The 23786-nt window shown below is 40.6% G+C and overlaps 1 protein-coding gene across 1 annotated transcript in view; it reads left to right on the top strand.

Annotated features, from left to right (window-relative positions):
- Positions 1 to 23786, top strand: part of LOC120798097 (activin receptor type-2A) — a 41241-nt gene that overhangs the window by 11281 nt on the left and 6174 nt on the right. Inside the window, exons 2-4 of the mRNA XM_040142129.1 lie at positions 7630 to 7837; positions 9495 to 9628; positions 11610 to 11764. Of these exons, the coding sequence (XP_039998063.1) occupies positions 7630 to 7837; positions 9495 to 9628; positions 11610 to 11764 (497 nt within the window). The remainder of the gene's footprint in view (positions 1 to 7629; positions 7838 to 9494; positions 9629 to 11609; positions 11765 to 23786) is intronic.

Below are 23786 nucleotides of genomic sequence, written 5' to 3' on the forward strand. Positions count from 1 at the left end.
AGGGTTAGAAGTTTTCTACTAAACGTATGCGGTTATTTATACATGCAAAAGCTGTATTTAGTTGTAACTTGAGCCAGATATGTGTGGGAGGAGTGTCAAATTGCATCAGCAGCAACAAGAAGCATTGCAGGCAAGCCAAGAGGCCAGCTCTGCAGACAGCATTTTGACCCCTGGCCTCAGCCTAACTTCTTTATTCAACACTATTCAAAAGTCATCACTCACGTTTGTTTTTAGCGCTGGTCGCACTTAGTCCCACACAAACCAGTGCCCCAAACACCCATACATCACCTCAAATCTATTTCATCTCTGCCCGGACGCAGATGATAAGTTGATCCTTAGAACAAATTCCATCATAACGAACAATCCCCACTCCTGGCAGGCACACAAAAAAAGCCTTGATGAATGAGTTGTTTACCTACTTTGGTGCACGCAGTGCCGAGTGCAGGCCTGGCCCGCCAAAATGCCACTTCATTATGAGGCTACAGAGCAGAGTGCAGCACAGCCTGCCCCTGTGACCAGCCATAGAGAGGAAATTGGATAATAGTTCCTGTATTCCTGGGCAGTTGTCAGGCAAAACATGCCTGATGGACAGTTCTTGAGTCTGAAATGTCGCATTTTAATGCGATTATTGACCGATAATAAACCCACCTGTGCTATTTATGTTTCTTTTTTAATTTCTCTAATTTTTTCTGCATCTTTGGAGCTAAGCACTTACTGCTTTGGTGTTTCTTTACTGCATGACGCACACAAACCAGAAACGTGAAGGCATTACTTCCCATGTGACATAAAGAAAAAGGAAAAAGCTCATAGCAAAGCTTTCTTGAACACGATGTAGGCTGACTCGTTTTTTAACACAGCTGATGAAAGAGAGGAGCCTAGTATACTTTTGGTTATATAAAGACAGCCTGATTGGCAGATATTGTTGTTTCTCTCCTTACAGTTAGTGTTGCTGTTAAAACTCAGAGGAACAAAACTGTTCTTGCTCAAGGACTCCTAAATTAATCACACACTTTATCTGTTTCACCAGCCAGCTTTAGTAGGAGAACAAAACTCTTGCGCGTTGGCTGGCTACCTGCCAAAGTGGCTTAGTCGAAATTTCTCCAACATTTGGCAGGTGGTTGGTGGTCATTTCCCACCCAGCACGCACCTCACTAGCCTGGCCCCAGATCAGACCAGAACTGTCTCTGCTGTGCGGCTCCTACCTTGTAGCCCTCTCTCTTGGCTAAAGGAGAGGGCTACAAGTGTGCCAACGCACAGGATCTGATGTAGTTTCTCCTTTGCAATTTTTGTTTCCCCTTTGGAAGTCTGGCTTGTATTCTAGATAGAAGTGATGGTTTAGAGAGTGTATGTCATCTGAGTAAGAAAATGAATTTGTGCTATTCCTCAGCTCAGGCTACTTACTGTCTCATAAAAGGAAATGCTTAGAGAAGAAATTGCTTATGGTCATACTTCACCATTGGAGAAATATGGTGGGTCAGAGAAATAATGGAAACAACCAATAATTCAGTATCTCATTGCCGTGCCCATCTGTGCGCAGAAAAGGTTTGGTTTTCCGAAAACCAAACTTTGTATCTTGGGCTTTTGTGAGGGAAAGCTTTCTATTCTTTGAGAGGCATACAAAGTGAAAATGTTCTAGGAGATGATTCAAACCTGTATCTTTTGCTGTATTACATAATGTTTGCAACTTCTGGTACTAAGGCCCTGTTCAGATAGACATTAGAACTTTGTCAGACACATAGCATCTTAATTCATTTAAATATCAATGCAGTGTTTACACAGCAAAAAAGTTTACATTTCTGGTAGAACACTTTACAGTGTGAAGTGCCTTTACCTTCCTATTGTTGAAATGGAGAATAAAGGTGATTGTCACTGTGTAAACCTTCCAGATTTATAAAATCCTGTCTCGTGGTTCTGTAAATTGCTGATAAACCCTCAAACTCATGGATTTATAAATTAAACCAGACTTTGTCGATCGTATCTCGTCTTCTGATCGTTTTTTTAATGCAGTGCTATTTTCAGTCTGAAAACTTGCCAATATTTTTCCAGGTTTGCAACTGACAGCCTGACAGCTTGGGGTATTTCAAATCTTTGTAGTGGTTTCATTTTATCGAAAGACCTAAATATAAAAGAAAACTATTTGAACGACTTCTTAATGCTGACATATTCTGCCAGTATGAATGTAGCTTTACAGCAACCTGTGTAGCTTCTTTCATTATTGTTTTTTTTAGTTGTACATGGCATCGCTGCAAATATACTCAAAGCACATCGTGATTGAACATTTAAGCTTTGAGAGCAATGAATCAATTTTGTGTTTATGGTTTTCTTTTGAAGCTTCAGGTAAACTCCAGCCAACAGCAAGCAGGCTGTTTGTCAGCCTTCCTGCTCTCGGTGTCAGGGCCTCCACGGTAACTCTCAGGTTCTGATTCTCTGAATTGCCTCTACCTAATGTGACCTCTTGGCCGCAAGACAAAAGATTGAATTCTCAGAACCATCAGATAATCCGTAACCTCTACCAGTCGCAGCATCTCTGCCAAGTTCACCATCTTTTCCATCTTCAGATTACACACTCTCAAGTGAATCACATCCCCTGTTCACAGTATAATTGTTCTTTAAAAAAAATCCTGTCCGATAGCCTTATCTGATCATTCTGTGGTCGCAGGAATATCTTGCACCCTTAGAGTTTACTTCTTGTAAGTTTGGTGCTATAGGAATTGGGAGCTTAATCACTGTGTTTAAGAGCATCAGCCAAGTGCCCAAAATGTAAAATTCAAAATGTCAGAGCGAATTTTCAGAGCCACCAGGCAGCTAGCGAGGGGTGAGAAGCAGTTTTTCAAAAAGCCCCAGTGGATTGAGAAGTGGGTCGGGAGTGTAGACGTTGTGCAGGGGAGGCATTGCTTAAATATCCGCAGCTAAAGTAGGTCGCAGTTAACCTTGATAGATCTCTTGTATGACTGGAAGAGAGAAGGGAGCTTCTATGAAATTCTGTGTGGTCATTTCTTTTCACGAGAGGAAAGGAAATTGTGCAGGGCGAAAACATGCATTCTGTAACGTGTTGCAGTGATTCGAGTGATTGTATTTCTTTTGGGAGACTTGTGAGCAAATATTCATCTTTATGAGGTAAAAGACAGATAATCATTTCCTTTTGTGGGAGATGATACATTGCAAAAACTCTTTGGTCCATTGTTGGGAGTTTCTCAAAAGTGGCCTCACAGTAACACCGGTCTGTGTGCACTCTATATGAAGTTTAAATAGATATTTTTTCTTTGCCCATTTACCCCTGCATGAACCGACCTTCCACCGTGGTAATTGGACATGTTGATTAAGACCTTCCATTGTTACTTTGCTTTTCCTCTTTTGTTTCACTTTTCACACTCTGTGACATTTTCCTTTAGTGTGTGTTGAATTAAAAATGTTACTATCATTATTACTAACAAAATGACCTTGCATTTACAGCATGTGTCTATAGTCATTTAGTGATGTTTTTCCTTCTCGATGTGTCTCTCCAACAAACCTTATTACAGCAAACAAAGTGCCACTTATGTTTGACATTTCCATGCGTGAAATATCTTTTGGAGACAAATACGGTTCTCTTTATTGCCTGGATGTGTGCTTGTGGGTGGAAGCCCTATTGTATGTCCTTGCACAATCACTTGTGTAGGCTCTGTACACGGTGACATTATCCGCTTTAGTGAACTCTGAGCTGCGACTTAGTCAGAAGATTGATTTCTCTGCTTTACATCCTTCATATCCGCCATAGTGCCAGCCAGCTCTTGCCCACCTTTGGCACATGACGCTGTAGGCAGCCGGCCTATACTGTCAACTAATTTCAGAGAAGTGATTGATTTGAGCTCTTAACAGCTGCATTTACAACGGAGCACTGTATTTGCACTTCACATGGCTCTCAGCTCTTTCTCACACAGGGTAATACCTGAACGGGGGCGTTATCAATGGAGCTCTTGAGGTGTTGCAGCTCGCCTTGGTTGAAGAACAAAGAAGACAGACTCTTTGTCCTGTTTTTAAAATTGAACACTGTCATATTTAGAAATACATCAGTTCACTGTCAATTTACATAAAGTTTAGTTTGTCTTAGTGCATATACTTTATGTCTAAGCCTTTGATTTAGAGGGAGGATCTCAGTTTCAGCCACTGAAGCACTTAAAACAACAGGCTGATTCAGTGCTTTGCTCAGGGGACAGATGGTATCATAAATGTGATAGCAGAAACTAACTCATCTCAAAGCTAAAGTAACAATTAGTCCCTTAAACATTTAGTCGATGGACAAAAAATTAAACTGCACCCGTTTTAATAATAGATTAATCATTGTAATCTGTTGGTCCCATCTTCTCAAAACTAAAATCTAGATATCTAGCAACTATGGCTTGTCGTCTGTTATGTCATCTTTGTTTTATCTTTCACCAGGTCTCTGGCAACAGAAATATTTGTTTCACCTGTTTTCTGTTTACTGCGCACTCATTATCACGAGTTGCTTGTGATGAAGTTGATCCAGGAACTCGAGCTTATTGTGCCTCTGCATTCATTGTAAATCACTCCGAATAAAATGGAAATGTGTATGCCAAGCACCTCGATGTAACGTCTGTGGGGATCAGCGCTAGCATGTCTGATGCTGTTACACCAGAAGTGGCTAATGAGCTAACCTTCCATTTTACCTCCGCATACCTCTCTATCATTCGCGCCTTCAGCTCCCACGAGGGCTAGTGAAGGGAATGATGCATTCATCCAGGAACAATAGAAAGAATAGAAACCAGGCACCATACAACGAACATTTAAACTGCTAAAGGACCCGATGGAGTGGATAAACACACTGAACACAGCCAGGGATTTTGCACCTCATTTTTAGACTAATTCATAGTGTACAGTACATCACTATGCGGCAATATTTGACTGCAGTAAGTTACTTGAGGACAGGGTCTTTCGAGGAAAACATCAAATCTTTTTCCATATCTTTTGTTGCATTAAGGTGATTTATCTACCCATCTTTTTTATTATCCATCCTTCATCACCGGCAATCATCAGGGCAAAACATCTTTATTTACTCAACCTCCAGATGTGGTTGGTACTCTGCGGGAGGCAAACAACACCCTAAAGGCAAAATGGGATATAGTAAGGTTCACACCACGCACTTGCATTCAATACAGTGTGTATTGTTTGTGTTATTTTCTTAAGGGTGTTATTTCTTGCTGTATTTCATGCAGACAATTCAAGGTTCCAACAGGAAGACCAACTCTTCAGGGTCTCTGCGGATTTGAGTGTCTTGCTCAAGGGCACCTTGGCAGTAGTTTCTGCTGAGAGAAAAAAGAGGAAATTAACTTTCCTTTTTCCTTGGCTTGATTTTGCAAGCAGCGAGGGGAACTCGCATACTTTGCTTGCACCTAAGTTTGGTGCAGTCAGTATTCAAATATGAAAAATGTACAGCATCTGTAGGAGGCAGTGAAATCAAGACCACGTGCACCACATGTCAAATGATGTAATCTTCCTCGTGGCATCATTTATGCTCATGTGCACGTTTGGGCAGACCCAAATTTTTTTTGCACATTTTTTTGCAGTATAATATAGCTTTGTGGGTCTGTTTACTTGTGTTTTGCCTTTGCTTCCATATGTACTCGCAGCTGGTCCATACTTTTTTTTTCTTTTTTTTTTTCTGTGTTCACATGTGTTACTATATAAATACGATTGCTTTGCTTTTTAGACCAATTATTTCGGCATTTTCAACATACTACGACTTTCCTGGCCGCCACTCGTTCATCAGCCCAAGCTATTTTTCCTCTCCTATCCCTTTGCTTCAGCCATTTGCCCTCGATCACACGGGCGACAGTTCGCGGTTGCACCTGTTGCTGTGAAATAGTTTGGGGCTTCATGGGAAATTGATTTGACGACAGAAAATGCCGTCGGTGCTGCTAAGAGGCACGGTGACCTCGCCTGCCAGTTAAGTAGCTGCACTCCTCTTGCTTCCATCTGCAGCTGTTAATATCGATGAAAAGAGACCTGCACAATTCCAGGGCCGGGAGTTGGCATAAACTGGACTAACTTAAGCAGCCATTTTATTGAAAAATACATGTTCTTGCTTAAGTTAAGCCCTAATATATGGAAGTTACTGTGATTGGAGGCATAGTCTGGGCGGACAGGACACTTCTCTTCTGTAGTATTATTTCACTGGCAGAGGAGAGTGGGTAATGATCACACAGATTGGAGCATTATTCTTTATTTGCTGCACTTTTACGTTAAATTAGGGAGCACTTTCGAGACGTTAAAAGCAACAGTAGATAAAAGCTGGTAAGCTGGTAAATAGTGCAAATCCTAGCGGGGTGGACAAATCAAAAAATGGGAATTTAAAGTGAATAAAACAGGTATACAAAGCTAACCAGAATAAACAAATAAAAAATTGTCCTCTAACAGCTCCGATAGCTCTGCCCAGGAGGTTTTTATCAAATGTTTTTTCATCTGACAAGCTCTAAATAGATGTACAATAGACCCTTAGTAATCACACTTTAGAACATAAAATACAACATTTAACTCCAAAAGAACACATTTTAACACTTCAGATCCTAAAAAGAACATGATATTCATTATGGAATTTAACTGGACAGATATTATAAACCATAAACTCAGGAATCATGTACTTTTTACATGTTTTTTGATTAGGGCTACAGGCATTGAGAACAGTGCGTGATATTGCTTTTTTTTTCACGTATGTCAACAGCCTGAGGAAGTTCATAATTTGACCTACACATGCAACAACGACATCTTGGAACACTTACTTATTGCCCCTTTAGAACACAAACAAAATGATGCTTTGGAAGCAACCCTTGTTTGCCGTGTGTCCGAGCAGTTTGGTTTGTAGCACCAGGAAGCAATCAGAGGCTGACTATCTTCAGTCTTTGTCAGCACTCTAAACTGGACTAACTCTCTGACAGGTGATGCGAAGTGGCAGCAGCGACGCCAAACTGACAAGTTGTCATACAGTCATTTCCCAGGACATCGGTTTGTGAAAACCCGCTCCCTGCGTTCACCTGCAGGAAATCAGAGTCTAGTTTATTTTGGCGGGGAGGGAAGTCGATTGGCTTGCTTCAGCTGTGTTTTGTGAAGAGGATTCAGGTTTCTCTGCCTTGCCTGTGTGTTCCCCTACAACATTATTTTTGTCAGTCATGCCTGTCTGGTTTTTATTGTTCATCTCAAAAAGGCTTTCACTTTAGATGTTGACTCTATAGCACTGGGGAGCTCTGATAAAACGAAAAAAGTACCACAAAATCAGAAATTTGATTTTATTATTGCTTAATGTTTTACGACCACACTATATCTCGTACTTTGAGGCTGTAAAGAGAGGTCCTTGCGATACAAAACTAAATTATCTTCTTTGTCAGTGACAGAGCAGGAAAATAACAAGTCATAATTTTCATCTCCCAGCCACAGTAGCATGTAAATCCCCAAACTCAAAAGCTGCTTTCACAAGTGTTTGAGGGTTTTACCTGACAAAAATGATGATAGAGAAACTGAATTTTTTAACCTTGATCTCCCCTAGGAAAAGTCACACGGATTGATGCTTTTTTTAAATAATGACACTCTCCTTCAAATTCAAAGACATTTAAAGAATGTCCCCTTCGTCCTCTCCAGGTGCCATCCTAGGACGCTCGGAGACTCAGGAGTGCGTGTACTACAACTCCAGCTGGGAGAAGGAGCGCACCAACCGCAGCGGCATCGAACCCTGCTATGGCGAGAAAGACAAGCGACGGCACTGCTTTGCCACATGGAAGAACGTCTCCGGCACCGTGGAGGTCGTCAAGCAAGGCTGCTGGCTGGACGACGTCAACTGCTACGACAGGTACGCGGCTAACGCATCCCGCAAGTAATACCCGAAAAAAGAGTTCAACATCACCAAATCAAAGTCAGGGTATCAACAGGTCTTTAGTCAGGTGAGGTTTTAAAACAAATTAAGTTTTACACCTTCAAACGTTTAAAAACCTTCCTGACCAGTTTTCAGTCAGAAATACACAGTCAGTTTTTATAGTTTTGTTGTTTTTTTAATTTATTTATTTAATTTTATTTTTTTTGTATATTTCTAAGTTTCTTTTTTATTTCAGTTCCACCATTTAAAAAAATCCTTAACTCCTGCTGATTATTTTATGAGAGGTCTTTGGTGTAATTTTAACATACTGACGGTTAAAATTTGTAACTGGGAACCAGTTAAACAAACTAAATCCTGGCCTAAAACCCCTCTTTGGGAGAGGAAAGACCATCATCAGGAAACAAAACAAAAAAAAACAAAAAAATCAAACTTAAAGCATATCGAAAGACGACCAATGTATTCATCAATTTCTCAGGTACGAGCAAATTAACATCTTGGCTCTTTATTTTTAATCCTAGCTCACGTCCTTCCCAAAAACCTGAACATTGATTTTGGGCACAAAGCAGCAGCCAAGGTCTCTCAAACGGGACAATGCGAGCACATCATGAGGAAGGCTCGACCTTAAATACCTTTAAAATCACCTTGAGCACAGTTTTTGTCCCTCTGTGTGCTTCCCCATCTGAATGACTTGCACAAGGCTACATTTTTAATTACCACTGACAGATGAAATTTAAATTGCTGTGCGAATCTCCACTGAAAATGGACTCAGTCTGATGCGTCGATCGCAACCAAATGTCCAAACCCAGAGCAGCAGGCAGATATTCATAGAGGGTGTTATTATAGTTTCTTCCTTGGTAGAACATCAACCTGGCATCAGATGCTGGTCTGAGCCGATCCTGCCTCTGTTTTCCTTTAATTCCTGAGCGATGAAGTTGCTGTAGATGCTGTAGATGCTGGAGCCCGCATAGTTTGGGTACCTCTGCTCAGACGGCGCCGCCTCGCCTCCCTGGAGAGTCCAGAGCAAGTCGAGGGCGGCTGCCACTTCCTTTGGCTTTTATCTGATGACTGTGTTAGTGTGAAAGGGAGAGTGAGTGAGAGAGTGCGTGTGTGTGTGTGTATGTGTGTTTGTGTGTGTGTGAGATTGTTAGCGTACATGTGTGTTTGTTTGCATGTCTGTATATTGGCATGTGTAGGAGTTATTTTGTAAATGTTTTTCTTTCATGTCTTCTGCAGCGGCGAGGGAATGGAGAGGAAGGAGAGGAGTGTATGCTCGTGTGTAGTTGTGTGTATGTTCAAAGTGTGTTGGTGTGTGTTCCTGCTTTTTTACAAAAAGTGTCTTCTGCAGTGAGTGCATGGAGAAGTGTGTGAGCACACGCCGCTTCATTTGTGCATTGAGTGTGATTTGTCATTGTTCAGATGCAGATGATGTGTTTGTTCGTGTGTTTGCACTCACACTATAAAAAATAATAAATTGCTTTCGTATCCTTTGCGGTGTGAGTAGAGGAAAGAGAGGATTGGTTTGTGAGTGTGTGTGTGTGTGTGTGTGTCTGTGTTTTTTTTGGTTTGGTTTGTTTGTTTGTTTGTTTGTTTGTTTGTTTGTTTGTTTTAATTTCCACATCCATGTCCTCTGCAGTAACGAGTGTGTGGAGAGGAAGGAGAGTCCCGACGTTTTCTTCTGCTGCTGTGAAGGCAACATGTGCAACGAGAGGTTCCTTTACGCCCCTGAAGCACCCCCACAGAGCGACCCGCACCATTCAACTGCCTACAGTGAGTACAGTTCGACATGCACACACACAGCAGCATTCCACTAATAATTTCAAGCATTAAGGGTTCACAACAGGTTTGTATTGCAGCCGCACCTTGAGTTGATTTTCTTTCTCTTTCTTTTCTTGTTTTTGTGGTCTTAGAGTTAAAAACTCACCTTTCTTATATTATTATTTGTGTATAAAGGTTTGTACCACTCAATTACAGGTAACTGTAGCCAAGTAACTTTTTACCTCAGTACTTGTACATATGTTTAGTCAAATATTTCTAAACTTAGATGTGTATTTAACTGTATTTCCTACCATTGATAGAACATGCAGACTTTTACGTAGAAGACACAGTCCTGTGCAAAGTGTGTGATGTAAGATACTCGTGCTCTGGGCAGCTGCCAGCTACTGAACCTTGAGGTGTTCAGGTCTTGAAAAATGTTTAAGAATTTTAGGAAAGACAACAAGAGTAACAAAATCCAGGTTTGACAAAGACTTGTCTGCTTTATTTTGTTCTGCCAGAGTTCAAATGTTCTCACCTGAAGAGCAACATGTTGCGGTTTGATAAAAATGTATCTTACCAGTAGAAACTGTTTTGTCTGATTGTGTGAACTCCAGTCAAATGTTGTCTATTCAGATTAGGACCTTTTTGTCTTTTACCACTGCTCAGAAATGTAAGCATGAAGCCTACTATTGCTTAATATAGATTTTTCTTAAGTGTTCACTTGAAGCTCGCAGTTACATAATATAGCGTAAACCAAAGTGTTAACATGCAGTGTACCTTCACTTACTCTGGTATAATCCAAAACCACTCCAGGTAGTCTGTGCTGAAGAGTTGGCATGGAGCTCGCTATCACTCCGTATAGTGTAGCCCAGCTTTATTTAACCTTGATTAAAGCGGGTAAGTCCCAAAAAAGGTTGGAAGCCTCTTTTTGAAGAGGAATCCTGACAAGACGGCCGCATTAGAAGTTGCAGACGGAACACAACAAAATCAGCCAACAGATAAAACAAAATTGAAAGACAGATAACAGCACTGAGAAGACTTAAATGAGTCTACAAAGATAATTAGCATATAAATAAATCATCGCAGAATTTAAAATAATGGGACCCTTGCGTTGTTACTCAGGGGGCACAGGTTTGATGAGGGTGTCCTTACGTATTTGGATTTCTTTGGCAAGAATACCTAACTGTCTTGACCAGCACTTAATATTTGGCTTGGATTGACCCACCAGTGGCGATTCTGGTGTCCTTGCAGTCATCACTTTACCGCTAAATTGTCCAACGGGCCAGTCTGTCTCTTTTTATTCCTTTTAAATTTGACTTTCTGAAACCTGCAGACACCCTGTAGAGAAAAACTTTTTACAATGCCTCTGACAAACGCCCTGAGAGTCCCATGATGCAGCTGGTGCAGCCCCATCGGCCCTGACTTCCTCTTTTCAACCCCCACCCCGAGGACGGCAGCGATGTTGGGCGTCCGAGCGCCGGCGCTTTGACAGCGCTGCCGAATCAGACTGTCACACCTTGTGATGGGAGGACAGGCTGAGCCAGCAGGCGTCACCAAGTGACTCCTGCAGGGGTCAGACACAGTTCAGAGCTCTGTTATTTTTGGCAGGCGGATTACGTTATGTCACGAGATGGATTTGCTAATCCTACTGCGTGAGTGTGTGTATGTGTGCAAGTGTGTTTGTTTGTGCGTGCATTGATATGATCCCTAAGCACAGTGGCAGTAAGCTGTAAGCAGGGTTAGTGCTGCACTTAGAGATGATGTAGCACAATGTCAGGCCAATCAGGCATGCTACTTGCTATCTTTAGTTTCTCTCCATCTTCCTTTTTACTTTCTTTTTTTCTTTCTGTTTTCTCCCTGTCAGTGTCCATCATTTTTGATATTTCATTGCTTTACTTTTGTTGCCATGCAGATCAAATAAGCCAGTTCTAAGTCCTTTCTTCTGAACTTTTCCTCTTCTTTCCACTGCCCTCTCTGTTTTCTCTCCCCACAGCCACCTCCAACCCATTTTCCCAGAAGCCCCAGCTCTTCAGCACTCTCCTTTACTCCCTGGTTCCCATCATAGGCCTGGCTGCCGTCGTCCTCTTCTCTTTCTGGATGTGGAGACATCACAAACTGGCCTACCCAGCTGCCCTCGTCCCCACACATGTAAGTCTTAGCAGGGTGAGAAAATGAAAATCAGATAAAACAATCTCTCAAACCCTTCAAGTAAAATGAAAAACAGAGTCCTATACTCTGTAGTCCTATAGTCCAATCCATGACCTCTTGTCTTCATCTTCGGTCCACAACACTCATGAATGTAGTGGGTTTCCAGACGTCAGTCAAACATTGTGGGGCGGACTTTGATGTCCTCCTTCTTTGAAGTTGCTGTTGATGCAGATTGTTTCTATTTTTGTCTGTTCAGCCATAATGACCGTTGCTTCCCACTTCATTTGTTTATTGCAAACAAAGGGGAAGCGTAAAACTCATTGGTCCCTGCGTAGCAAATGATTTCTTTTCTGCAAACACAAGTGCAAACACAGAAGCTCTGAGATAAACATAAGAAATAACCATAATAGTCACATAATAGTTACCTACATAAAATCCAGAATGTATATTGCCATGAAAGGGATGCTGCATACAGCAAGCACGTTAAAAAAATATAAGATCATTTTTTGCAGGAAATGTGTGACTCAGCTCTGGTTGATTTTTCTTATTTATTTATTTCATATATTTATTTTTTAAAATTTATATATATACTTGTTTCCTACATGAGTCAATGCCCATTAGTTGGTCCCGTAAAGAAACGCTTGCGTTGTTTGACGTTTGCAGTGTGTTGCATTAAAAACACTGTTCTGCCCTCTCTATTTAACCAACCCTCAACTCCACCGCTGATCTAGTATCTCAGTGGGCAGAAACAGCCTTGGCCTTTCCTGCCCTGTGCAGCAAAAGGACAGGGCTACAGTCGACTAGAACGGACACACTGTACTGAGAGTTTTTCGTTGAGATAATTGCTTTTTCAGTTTCTTCCTTCAAAGTTGTATAGAAGGATAAGAGGAGGCTTGGTTCTGTCTTTTTCCTTTTCCATGAGTCTCTTTTAGGGGAAACACATCTCAGACTCGCTTGTAATGCGCCAGACTAGAGTGTCGGGAGATGAATTTAATTGGGATATTTCATACTGTGTCACAGAGGTTTTTAATCCGACATACATTGTATTTGCATATGGTGCCGTTCAGGTTAAAATACTTGTTGGCTAAATAGAACTTTGAGCCACATCTGATCTTGCAATCGTTCACCTTTTATTACTTCGCTTATTCACACAATCATTTCTTCTTGTCATTTTCTGCCGTGCTTTTTCCATCTCTGCTTAGTTTTTTCACGCCATCATTTGAATCAGCCAGTTTAATCACCTTTGTAAAAATTTTAAATATTTCTCAAATCTCCATTCGTGTCGGAGTGGTAGTAAGGCTGTTTTCCAAATTCCTGATTAATTTCGTTTTTAGGATTCTGGGGCGGTTTTAACCCGGCACAAGTGTAACAGTATTCTCTGCTGCTCAGCAGAAGGGGAAAAAGAAAGCCCATGCAAAGCTTGCACCGTATGGAAGAGGAGTAAGGGGCCTCTGCATTATTGATGAGCCTTTATATAGGCAAACAAAACTAAACACAGAGATGCTTGCAGCTCTGCCTCAGAGGATGGTGGTGGTGGGTGGGTGGGTGGGTGGGTGGTGAGTGCGGGGGAGAGATTGAGGAGAGACATGCAATTCTCTCAACTTAGGTGTTGTATTTGCACAGTGCTAAAGCATTGTAGGGAAGAGATAAAAAGACACTGACACATTACAATCAGGAAACAAATACTAATGTGCATTGGAAAAACAACACTGCTAAGAGGCTTATGAAACATCTTACCTGGAAACACATAAATGAGTAAACATGAAATAAACAACATAAAACAAAACAAGATCATGGCCAACAAACAGTGGATCAGATACCAAATGATGATACAGTGGAAAAAAAGAACAGCTAAAAGACTGATAAAATCACAAGGGGAATAAAATGGAATAAAATAGCCAGGTTGAAACAAATGAAGTCATGCCAGATGTGTATAATCGCATGTGTGTCTCTGCAGAAGTGTATTAGTGCATGAATGAGTAGGTGTACAAGGACGGGAGAGGAAAAGGTGGTCATTTATACGGGAATATATTTAAAAGTCAGCTCATACGCTTTTCTGGAAACAGGCGATGCAGTAAACCCCACCCGCCTGCTACTTAAAGCAGTACTTGATACACACACAGTTGTTCTGGCATCCATAACTTGTTTTGTAATTGATTAAACCTGGTTTTTCAATACAGAAGATGGAGAAAGCCATCGAGAGGAGATAGATGGATGCAGCGGGAGAGGAGATGTAGAGGGTTTTTTTTTTTTTTGAGAGAGAGAAGAAGAAGAATGTGTTGCACCCCCGGCTGTATTAAAAACAGCAGAGGTGACTGTAACAATCACTCAAACAGCTCAATCCTGCAAAGTCATCGAAGACAGCTTCTAGCAAATCTTAGACCGCTGAGATTAAAAAAGCAACACAAACGCCTTCTGTTTTACCACAGGTTACTGTTTTAGGCCGTCGAGCCACCTGTCTGATTAAATCATAACATATATCGCGGCGTTTCAGAAACTTGAAATGACATTCAACAACCTAATATTAAAAATGACTTGAATTCAAAACTAATCCCACGCTAAACACATTCATATAAGAGTGATATCAATCTTCTCATCCAACACTCAGCTAGAAAACACATATTTCCCAACATGTTGAACTATTCCTTAAAGCCACTCTCTGTGCAACTGTTGTCCAAAGGCACTTAACAAATTGTGGACAGCTTCTTGCAATTCACTGTGTCAGTGCCATTAAAACACTGAAATTTGAATAACTTCTCTATATATTCAGCCCGAAAACTTCTGTTGTTATGTTTCATATCAACTTTCAACAACTCTGTGAAACTTCAAAAAAAGCTTTAGTCCAAAAAAAAAAAAAAAAGAAATTGCCGGTAGACTGGATTTCATTTATGCTTTATCATGCTTGTTTTTTTACTGCATTCATCAGAGCATAATGCTCTATACGTAGTCATGTATTTTTAATTTGACAATAACAAATTGCCCACACCTGTTGCTAGTTAGATTTTAAAGCGCCCTGCGTGTATGGGAAGTCATTATAATGTAATTATTCATAATAGGTGTTGGTAGTTACGGATTACTTTTTTCCCCTGTTACCAAACAACATCCACGAGCCAGCTACAGTGCTGGGTCTTTCTAAAATGGCAGAGCTCTGCATCACACATTTAATCTAAATCTCTAATTAAAAGGAGTAGGAATGTGATTATGTCATAAACAACAAGCAGCAGTCAGAACAGAGCCAGAGAGAAATACTTAACATATACGCAGTACTGAATTCTGCTTTTGAGTAAAACCACGTCCTTTGCCTCAGAACACTATGGCGCTGAAGCTTCAGCTTCTTAAAACCAGTTGCTTTTCATGTTTATAATCCAGCAACTGAAACTATTGTTGCACAAAGTGGAAATCAGCAATAGGATAAGATAAGCTGAAGGACTGAAGTTCAAACAGCATAAAGATAAACAGGTACGTACTGTAATTACAAATTTAGATTTAGAAGCACACATTCATAGAAAAATTATCACCCCAAAGTTTCTCACGCTCCATGACTATGAGTGTCTGCATTTTCTGCAATTTCCACTCCAAATTTAGACGCACCTTTATCTGTAGCGAATGAGTTCTGTTTGCAAGGTAATGAAAAATGCGGTCTTTATGATGCAAAAGTAATTGTTACCACTTAATGATCATTAATGGATCCATTATCGCGGCTCTCTAATTTTATGATGGAAAGTCACCGAAGAAAGAGAAAAATGGAACCTAGTGAAAAGATCTCATGCTGTACTCTCTCATGTAGGTGTGAGCTTTACATTGGGCCAGGCTGCAGGTGGGGTTACTGGGTGAAGTTGACCAAGAGGAAGGCCGGTGTATCACGTCAAATAAGCATGTTCGATTTTGTGGCACACATACTCGCTTGATAGACTGTACCATCCTTAAAAAGATCAAATCCAGTGTGCTGTGCGGAAAATTATCAGCGGCAAAGTAACTTTATTGCACACTTTCATTATGTCATTATGATTGCGGTCAATCGTGGACTGCATATTTGCCACCAAGCCTCCATTATTCACACCACAGTGCGAAGTGGAGGCAAACTGTAATTGATTCTCTCTGAGTACTCAGACCCACAGCTTTCACACGGAGAGCTCTGGAGCAATTAAACATAAGTCTGGCCATTTTTTAGACCTGGGCCCTATTTTCTGTTCTTTATCCATCTTACCAATTGATTCCGACCAAAGTCGCATCAATTGCTTAATTATGAAGCTACTTACATTTTGTTTGTGTGGATGCAGCTTTCCAAAGAAGCTCTCGGGGGCAGAAAGACTCCAGATATCATCAAGAGCCCCCAAAACAGTGCCATTTTTCAAAACTTTGAATGTTTGCAAATTATTTTGTCACATGTTGTCATATATGTAATTTTAATTTCTTTACCATTTTTTTCCTTTTTTTTTTTAACAGTTGTGGTTGTGACTTGATTGTTGCTTCACTGCCTCTTATTTTCTCTATGCTGGGCAACTGCAGCTGTTATGCACGTGCTGCCACATGAAATGCCAATGAAATCGATACATTACAGCGCAAACTATGAGCAGGTACAGAAAGATGTACTTTTTTTTTTTGTCAGGATTGTGCTTTTCCCATCCGGAGCTATTCTTTAAATCTCATCGGCAAGGGACTCTAATTTCATTTCTTCCCCTAACATTTGTTTGTCTTGCATATGGCTGGGTATCGAAAAACTTTTTGGGATATTAGCAGAAATATGTCTATACCAGTTATTCTTTGAACACTTAGTTTCTGATTTAGATTGAAATATTCACTATTTTAGGTCCTTCATTAGACAGAGGTCTGTTAAGGTGTTTTTTAAAATTTGGGCATTTAGCATCTTTGGTCATATGTAAAATAATTTGTGGAAAAAACATTTTTATATTTCTCAAAGTAAGGTATCAAAAATGTATCAGCACTAGCAAAAACAAGAAAGACATAACATTAGCCTTAGTTGAGAGAGACATTTTCTGTGTCTGAGTTTATACAGTCTGACCTCTGTGTTAATCTCCTCAGCTGAGGGGCCTTTATTCGCTTTATTAACCCAACCTTTCTCTGTCTTACAAGGTTTTTGTGGGTACATTGGGACAGTTTCATGCATCCGTTGTCGCGAACTTTGCATTTATGTGTATTCAGTTTTACTGTGATCTTTTTTTGTTCCTTTTACTCATCATTCAGCCAATTTTCAATTGCTTTGCTCAAGAGCATCCTTTAAATTCATAGTCTGAACCATCTTGACCTTTGGTGCCATGTTTATTAAAAGGCAGACTTGTGGCCCTTGTTTGTGATGTGTCCCAAACCATAGCTTTAGAGGCTCTAGTCTGGAGTATGAGGGGCAACAAAAAGTTGTTCAGGGATGGCCCATCGTCTTTATTCTAATCTGTGTCATCCACTAACCGACAGAAAATAGCAATAATTTCTCTGTTTTGCTTCTTATGTTCCTTTTCAACAAGCACGCCTTTCACATTATGGTGGAGGTAAGAGCAGTTTAACTGAAGTTGAAACACTATTAGTTTTTCCCCCCTTTTTTGGGTTCAGAGCTTGGTATGAATTCTCCACCTCAATCTCAGACCACCATTTTGTTCTTATCTTTGCTTTTATGACGGCATCTTGTTTATTCAGTTTCTGTCTGTTGTGGGTGGGGGGGGGGTTCTGCCTGGGTGTATTGCATGGGTGGATGTCTTGTGTTCCCTGCTGAAAATGTATTGTGCATGGTGAAAAGTGCCCAACATGGCTCCGAATGCAGCCCACTTTTTTGTATGAATGTCCATCTGTGATGTTTATGTAACTTATTGTGTGTGATGTGACCCAGTTTGCAGAATGATATCTGCTAGACCTATGGCTCACCATGTCTCCCGTGCAGAGAGACAAAGCATGAGGTGTTTGAAACTGAAATTCTAGCAAGCTTTTTTCATTTCCCATGCAGACTGAGAAGGAGTGCAGATACATTTTGCATAAGTAGGAGCGTTGCCACTTACCTAGAACATTTTTCAAGTCAAAGAGTGTAAATTACTTAAGTACAAGAGGAGCATATGCCTTAGCAAATGTACTTTGGCTCAAAATTGATCAAATTGGAATAGAAGTGTGCCTGCAGACATCACTGAAAATGCTCGTATAAAAAAAAGAATAGGTAGATCACAAAATAAAACCCAGACTCTCTGAGAGAGTTTAGACTCTTTCCTATTGTGAATTCAGGATTTCAGGTTATTTCTTATTAAGATCATGTCAACAGCTTTTGGCTTTACTGCAACAGCAGAGCCAGCCCTAGAAATGCGAATGTCTGTCCGTAAATGACTGATTGACTGACTGACTGACTGACTGATGAAGTTACACCATTGGTCGGCTGGCTCTTTCAAAAATGAACTGGAGTGGACAGTTTCTGTTACGTCATCAAGGGGTTGGAGTTTACAGGCAGTATTGCCAACTTCTACTCTCCGTAGATGAGAGTCACCGGTATTGCCCCGTGAACGCGAGGTCGCTCTTTCCCTCTGCAGGCACACCTCTCTGGTCTCATTCAATTAGCTGCACGGCAGCTTACGTAAACATGAAGGAGCTTCTAACGTTCTCTCTAAGTGATCATTTTACAGGTAAATATAGCTGAAACCCAGATTTTAGCATTGCAGAGTAGCAGCTTGGAAATGGCTTGGAAATGACTGCTGGTTAACATGTCGTCTTAATGGCCCGCATTTCAGTCACTCATTTCATTCTTGTTCCTTTTTCTGACAACAGAAACAGAAAAACATTTAATTTAGAGCAGCTTAATTGGCAATGCGGCTGTATTAAAATACTTTCTATGTGAGCACGGAGAGTAGGAGAGAAGCAAGCAGATAAAGGGCGGAAACCAGCTGACACTAGGCAGAATGCAATTACGAAGCAATGATGTCATGAGTATGCTAATTGCCGTATTATGTCATCTAACGACATTTAGCAACTTTTCGAGCAGGCTTAAGCTACTTTCCACTGAAAGTAGTTGTTTACAGCAGTTCCACAACAGTTTTCAGTGAAGTCCCCACACATTGGGGGAGCGCACATTGACCATATGTGGTCCAGCCGTATACTAGGTTTTGACCTAGTCTTGTTGTGTTTGATATGACCTCAAGTTTTAATGGTCATATCAACAAGATATTGCCTTAAGACAGGAGTTTTTGAGGCCTAAGTCCAGAATACCTGCCTGCTGTACTTTTACGTCTAAAAATCTAACTTGGTTAAGGATTCTGTTTTATCTCTGTATACCTATCTGAACCTAAACCCAGGACAAACCAAACCAGGCCTAAAGGACCTGTTCGGATGCAGTAGATGACGGTGTAACCCGATTGGGCCATGGGAGATGGTTGAGGGTTGGGAAGAACGGCATGAAGCAGCAGATTCTGTTTTCCTGTTTCCTGTCATCTGCTGACTAAGTGTAACGCGCCCCTGTTTGAGGCCACGGCGCCCTGTGATCGGACAAGGGATCCAGTTACTCTCGAGGGAGGCCTGGCCTGGCTGGGCCGATCCGAGCTCCCTCGTGAGGCCAAAGCCCATAAAACAGACGAGTTGCCAGAGACAATTCGGGCACAAAGAAAGATAAGAGTTTTTAGACCACATCATCATCAGAATTATCTCAAATGCCAACAGAAGTATGATGAATTGCAATGTAGCAATGAGCCGTTCTGGTATTGAGGATTAGGCCATCACCCACAAACCCGTCAGTCATCATTCAGAATATTCACATAAAAGTTACAGTTAAAATCAATCATGTCTGTTTCCAGGCATGGTAACTGTGCTGGAATTCATCTTGATCTTAGACTTGCATTGTACCCTTGAACAACTCTGGTATTTTGAGCACGCCACAGTCCTTCAATGATCATATTCTCATTCAAATCATGATCAGAGGCAGTATCCCATATTTCGCCAAGCTCAATGGATGCACAGGAATTTGTCTTGGTGACATTTATGCAGACATACTGATAACTTTCATTGTAACATGAAGCAGTGGAGACAGACAGATGGAACAGGAAAAGATAACACAGTGCAGCCATTAGTGATTTCTTAACCACATCGTTACCAGAATGGCTTTAATCATTAAGGACATTAAAATCAGAAACTTGTCTCGGTATGTTTTATGAAGATGTGCGTATCTTTTTATTATTTCCTGTCAAAATTTACAGGAATTTGTCTTTGTGACAAGTCTGTAATTTACTAACAGCGTGCATGGTAAAATTGTCCTCGGATGATAAATTTCTGATCTAAATCATGAATGGAACCGTAATTATTACATTAATAACAGATGCAGGCGGCACAGTGGTGCAGTGGTTAGTACTGTCGCCTCACAGCTAGGAGGGTCTGGCTTCGAAACCTGGTTTCTGTGTGGAGTTTGCACGTTCTCCCCCGTGTCTGCTTGGGTTTCCTCTGGTTACTCCAGCTCCCCCCACAGTCAAAGGACATGTAGGATAATTGGTACCTCTAAATTGCCCATAGGTGTTAATTTGAGCATGAATGGTTGTTTGTCTCTATGTGTCAGCCCTGTGAGAGACTGGCGACCTGTCCAGAGCGTACCCTGCTTCCCGCCCAATGTCAGCTGGGATTTATGGGACAGTAATGGCACAAATGGAGTCCTTCAGTAACATGTGCGGCCCCATTGTCATTGATAAGTATCCACATTTACAGATTGCAGGTACTATTCTGCTTATTCTTTCCCTTGCACTTCCTTGTCACATTGAATTGCTCTTGGGACGTAAACATTCTCTTTATATCTGTTGTCAGGTCAGAGTTGCTTCATTGTTGTGCACTCCTTTGTATTTGTCACTTATAGTGTTGGTAATTAAGAATTTTCATTTTTACTGTCACGGTTGAAGCAGATTGGGGAACAAAGGCCTAAAATGTTCAAATTTTCATTTCACCATCCCTGGATTTGATTATTTCTTATATTGGAGAGATGGAGAATCACGTGAGGAGTAGGGAGAGAGACCAGGAGCAAAGGCTTGTTTCCCTAATGTATCGTGGACTAGTGATTGGCTAAATAGTTGTACAAACTTCACACTATTACAAACTTTTTCCTACGTACTTTTGAGTGAGTTTAGTATTTTGAAGATCTTACTGAATACAGTCTTTCACTTTTTTTACAAGTTAAAGCACCAGTCCCCTATTTAACAAATACCTTCAGTTCAAGACAGACCTGTTTGTTCTGTACATGCAGTATTCTTGTAACTACACGCAGCACCGTGCAGCACTGTGCTGTTACCAACTATGTCACCAACTACAGTTCATGTACCCTCGTTTAATGTATATTCCTCAATTTGTCGTAACATAAATACAAACTATGAAACCATATATTTTCACTTTTAATCCCGTCTACTGCTGCAGCTTAGTCTTAAAGTCCAAACTGAGAGAAACCAGATCTCAGTTCGTTTATTGTCAGTTATTCATCAAGCTCAAACAGTGCTGCCAAATGCACCATACACAAGGTCTAAAAATTACAGCCTGCCAAGCACCAAATTCTTCAACTTTAGTGGATAAATCAATAAGGGCCACTCATCAAGCTGGACAGTAAGTTTCTGATATGATGAAGTCAATAAAACTTAAATAGAGTGCACTCTTTCTGGTCACGAGCCAATCATATCCAAGCCAAACGTAGTAACTTCTAGTCCTTTGCTGTCTGAATGGTTAACTACCAAAAGGATAGTTGTAATATTAAGAAAATATCAGGCCAGAAAAAACAAGAAAATCTATTTTAAAGTGCCAGCAAGAGTTAATAAGTATTTAAACTTGACTTCCCCTCTACTCTTCATTGAAGCTTCCACACTCTACATTCTCATATAAATAGAACAGCACTGAAAACAGGTGTAGGTGAAAGTGTACTATAATTTCATTATTTTTGGTTAGCACAATGTGTTCTTGAAAAATATTTTTCACGGTGCCAACTGGGGAAGGTTTTGGGCCGCTCTGTAATCCAGCCTCAGCACCATCGTGGGTAATTTTCCCCATCATTTGGCTGGCATTCGGTGTGAAAGCCGAGTGTAGAGACAGCAGGTCTGCCTCACAGCTCTCTGTTAGAGGGAAAAGGCTTTAAGTAAACACACCAGTTCCCACTTAAAGCCTCCATTCCCCCCTCCACTGCCCAGATGGATAGCCTACTCCATATTTATACCAGGAAAACAAAAAATACTCGTGCAATACATCTGCAAGTGCTATTATAGTAATGTGTACTACTACAGCCTCAGTTATAAATTATTATGATTTCTTACGAGCTATTTGGTCCATCCTGGACAAAGCAATAATATATAAATTGGGTATTAAAAACAAAAGCATGAATATTTCAGACTAAAGAACAAGAATATATTGTCATAAACAGTTATAAAAGAATAAACTGATAATAATCCAACAGAAGGCAATGTTGTAGTCAGCGGTACAGAGTTTAAAGTTTAGCAAAATTAGAAGTCCTTATTGGGTTTGAATAGAACTAATAATATGCAGGTTTTTGGTAAAAGACTGCATAATTTATTTATTTAAATGGCTTGTATCATGAGAGCAGTCCACAAAGGTTCAGTTTCATTTGTCTGTGCTTAATGTTTTTGTCTGTTTATTTTTCCTGTTATATATTTGTTTTATTTCACAAGAGTTACAATAAATTATTTTTCCGAAGCATTTGAACGGCGTTATTTCTGCAAAATCCATCAAGCCTGCAAAAGCCTGGCCTTTAAAACCTTTTTTTACTTCACCTCTCCAGATATAAATCCCAAACAAGGTTCGATTTGTTTATATTCCCATGTTTTTATATCAGAATCCTTATTCTTTTTTTTTTTTCTTTCCTGGACAACAGTGTATCATTAGGCATAATTCAGAATTCAAGGACTTGTTGAACATATTGATTTTTTTTTTTTTTAATATAATGATAAAATGATCATAAGGAAAATGAGACTAAAAGAAATGTAAAATGGCAAAATCTCTGCGCATATTAGACACTTTTCTCTTTTCAGAAGTATAATCTTCTATGACCAGGCATAAAATTTCCACTAGATAAAAAACAAACCCATTATTACTACTGAATGATATACAGTATGCTTCTGTAGCCACGATAATCTTGTCAGAACAGGTGGTAAAAGCTGAAGCCAGTTCTCCCTGTTTTACTACTCATGCAGTTAAATGGTTTTTGGCTTTTCCTTGCAGCGCTTTAGCTAATTTTTCAACGGGGGAAGACTTGGATGTCACCAGAGTCTGTCTTTAGTAAAAGTTGGGTGCCGAAATAGGGAATGAAAGCAGAGGTAACCTCTGCGTGGTGAAATGTACCTTTTATTCCTCACACAGCCAAAGAAATCTCATTGGCGTGAGTGGTGTGTCCATCTGTTAAATCTTATCTGTCACTCATCTCAGTAGCAAACCTTGTAACCAGAAAGGGGGCAGTTTACAGGAAGTTAGAAAAACAGGCTCGGATTGACAAGTGTGCACTTTTGATTTATTGTCACGGTGTTTGAGTGGATCCTGTGGGCCTCAGGGTCTTGAAACTTGCTCCAGCTTATCTGGCACTTTGTAAGCCTTCGGTTCAAGTAAAAACATGAACATTGCAATGAACATTGCCGTAAAAACCTGAACACTGCTGACTTTACGGAAGTAACGTCAAGATTTTACAGCAGCATATCTGGTTTCATCAAGGCCATTAGTCATGTGCTAGTCTTTCTCCTCTACCTTTTATCCTTTGGTAATGTGACTCCCTCACTGCATGCTTCTTTTTAACCTTCCCCTCTCCCTCTCTCCCTCTCTCTCTCTCTCTCTGTGTCTCTGTCCTCACTCGCCCTCTGTCCTTCTCTGTGAAGTCACATGGGAAAGTGATCAGCTTATCCCGATCACCAGCTGTGTTTAACATACTTCAGATTTTGAACACTTGGCTTCCTTGCTCTTGCTTTCGTTTATGCGGGATTAGGATGAACACGCAGCGCGCGCGTGAGGTTTGACCTACCAGGGTTACACGCGATGGCTCCTAAACGTTTTTATTCAACCATTTGTAACTAAGCCTGCCCTG

The sequence above is a fragment of the Xiphias gladius genome, chromosome 13 (genome assembly GCF_016859285.1).
Source record: "Xiphias gladius isolate SHS-SW01 ecotype Sanya breed wild chromosome 13, ASM1685928v1, whole genome shotgun sequence".
Taxonomy (NCBI): domain Eukaryota; kingdom Metazoa; phylum Chordata; class Actinopteri; order Istiophoriformes; family Xiphiidae; genus Xiphias; species Xiphias gladius.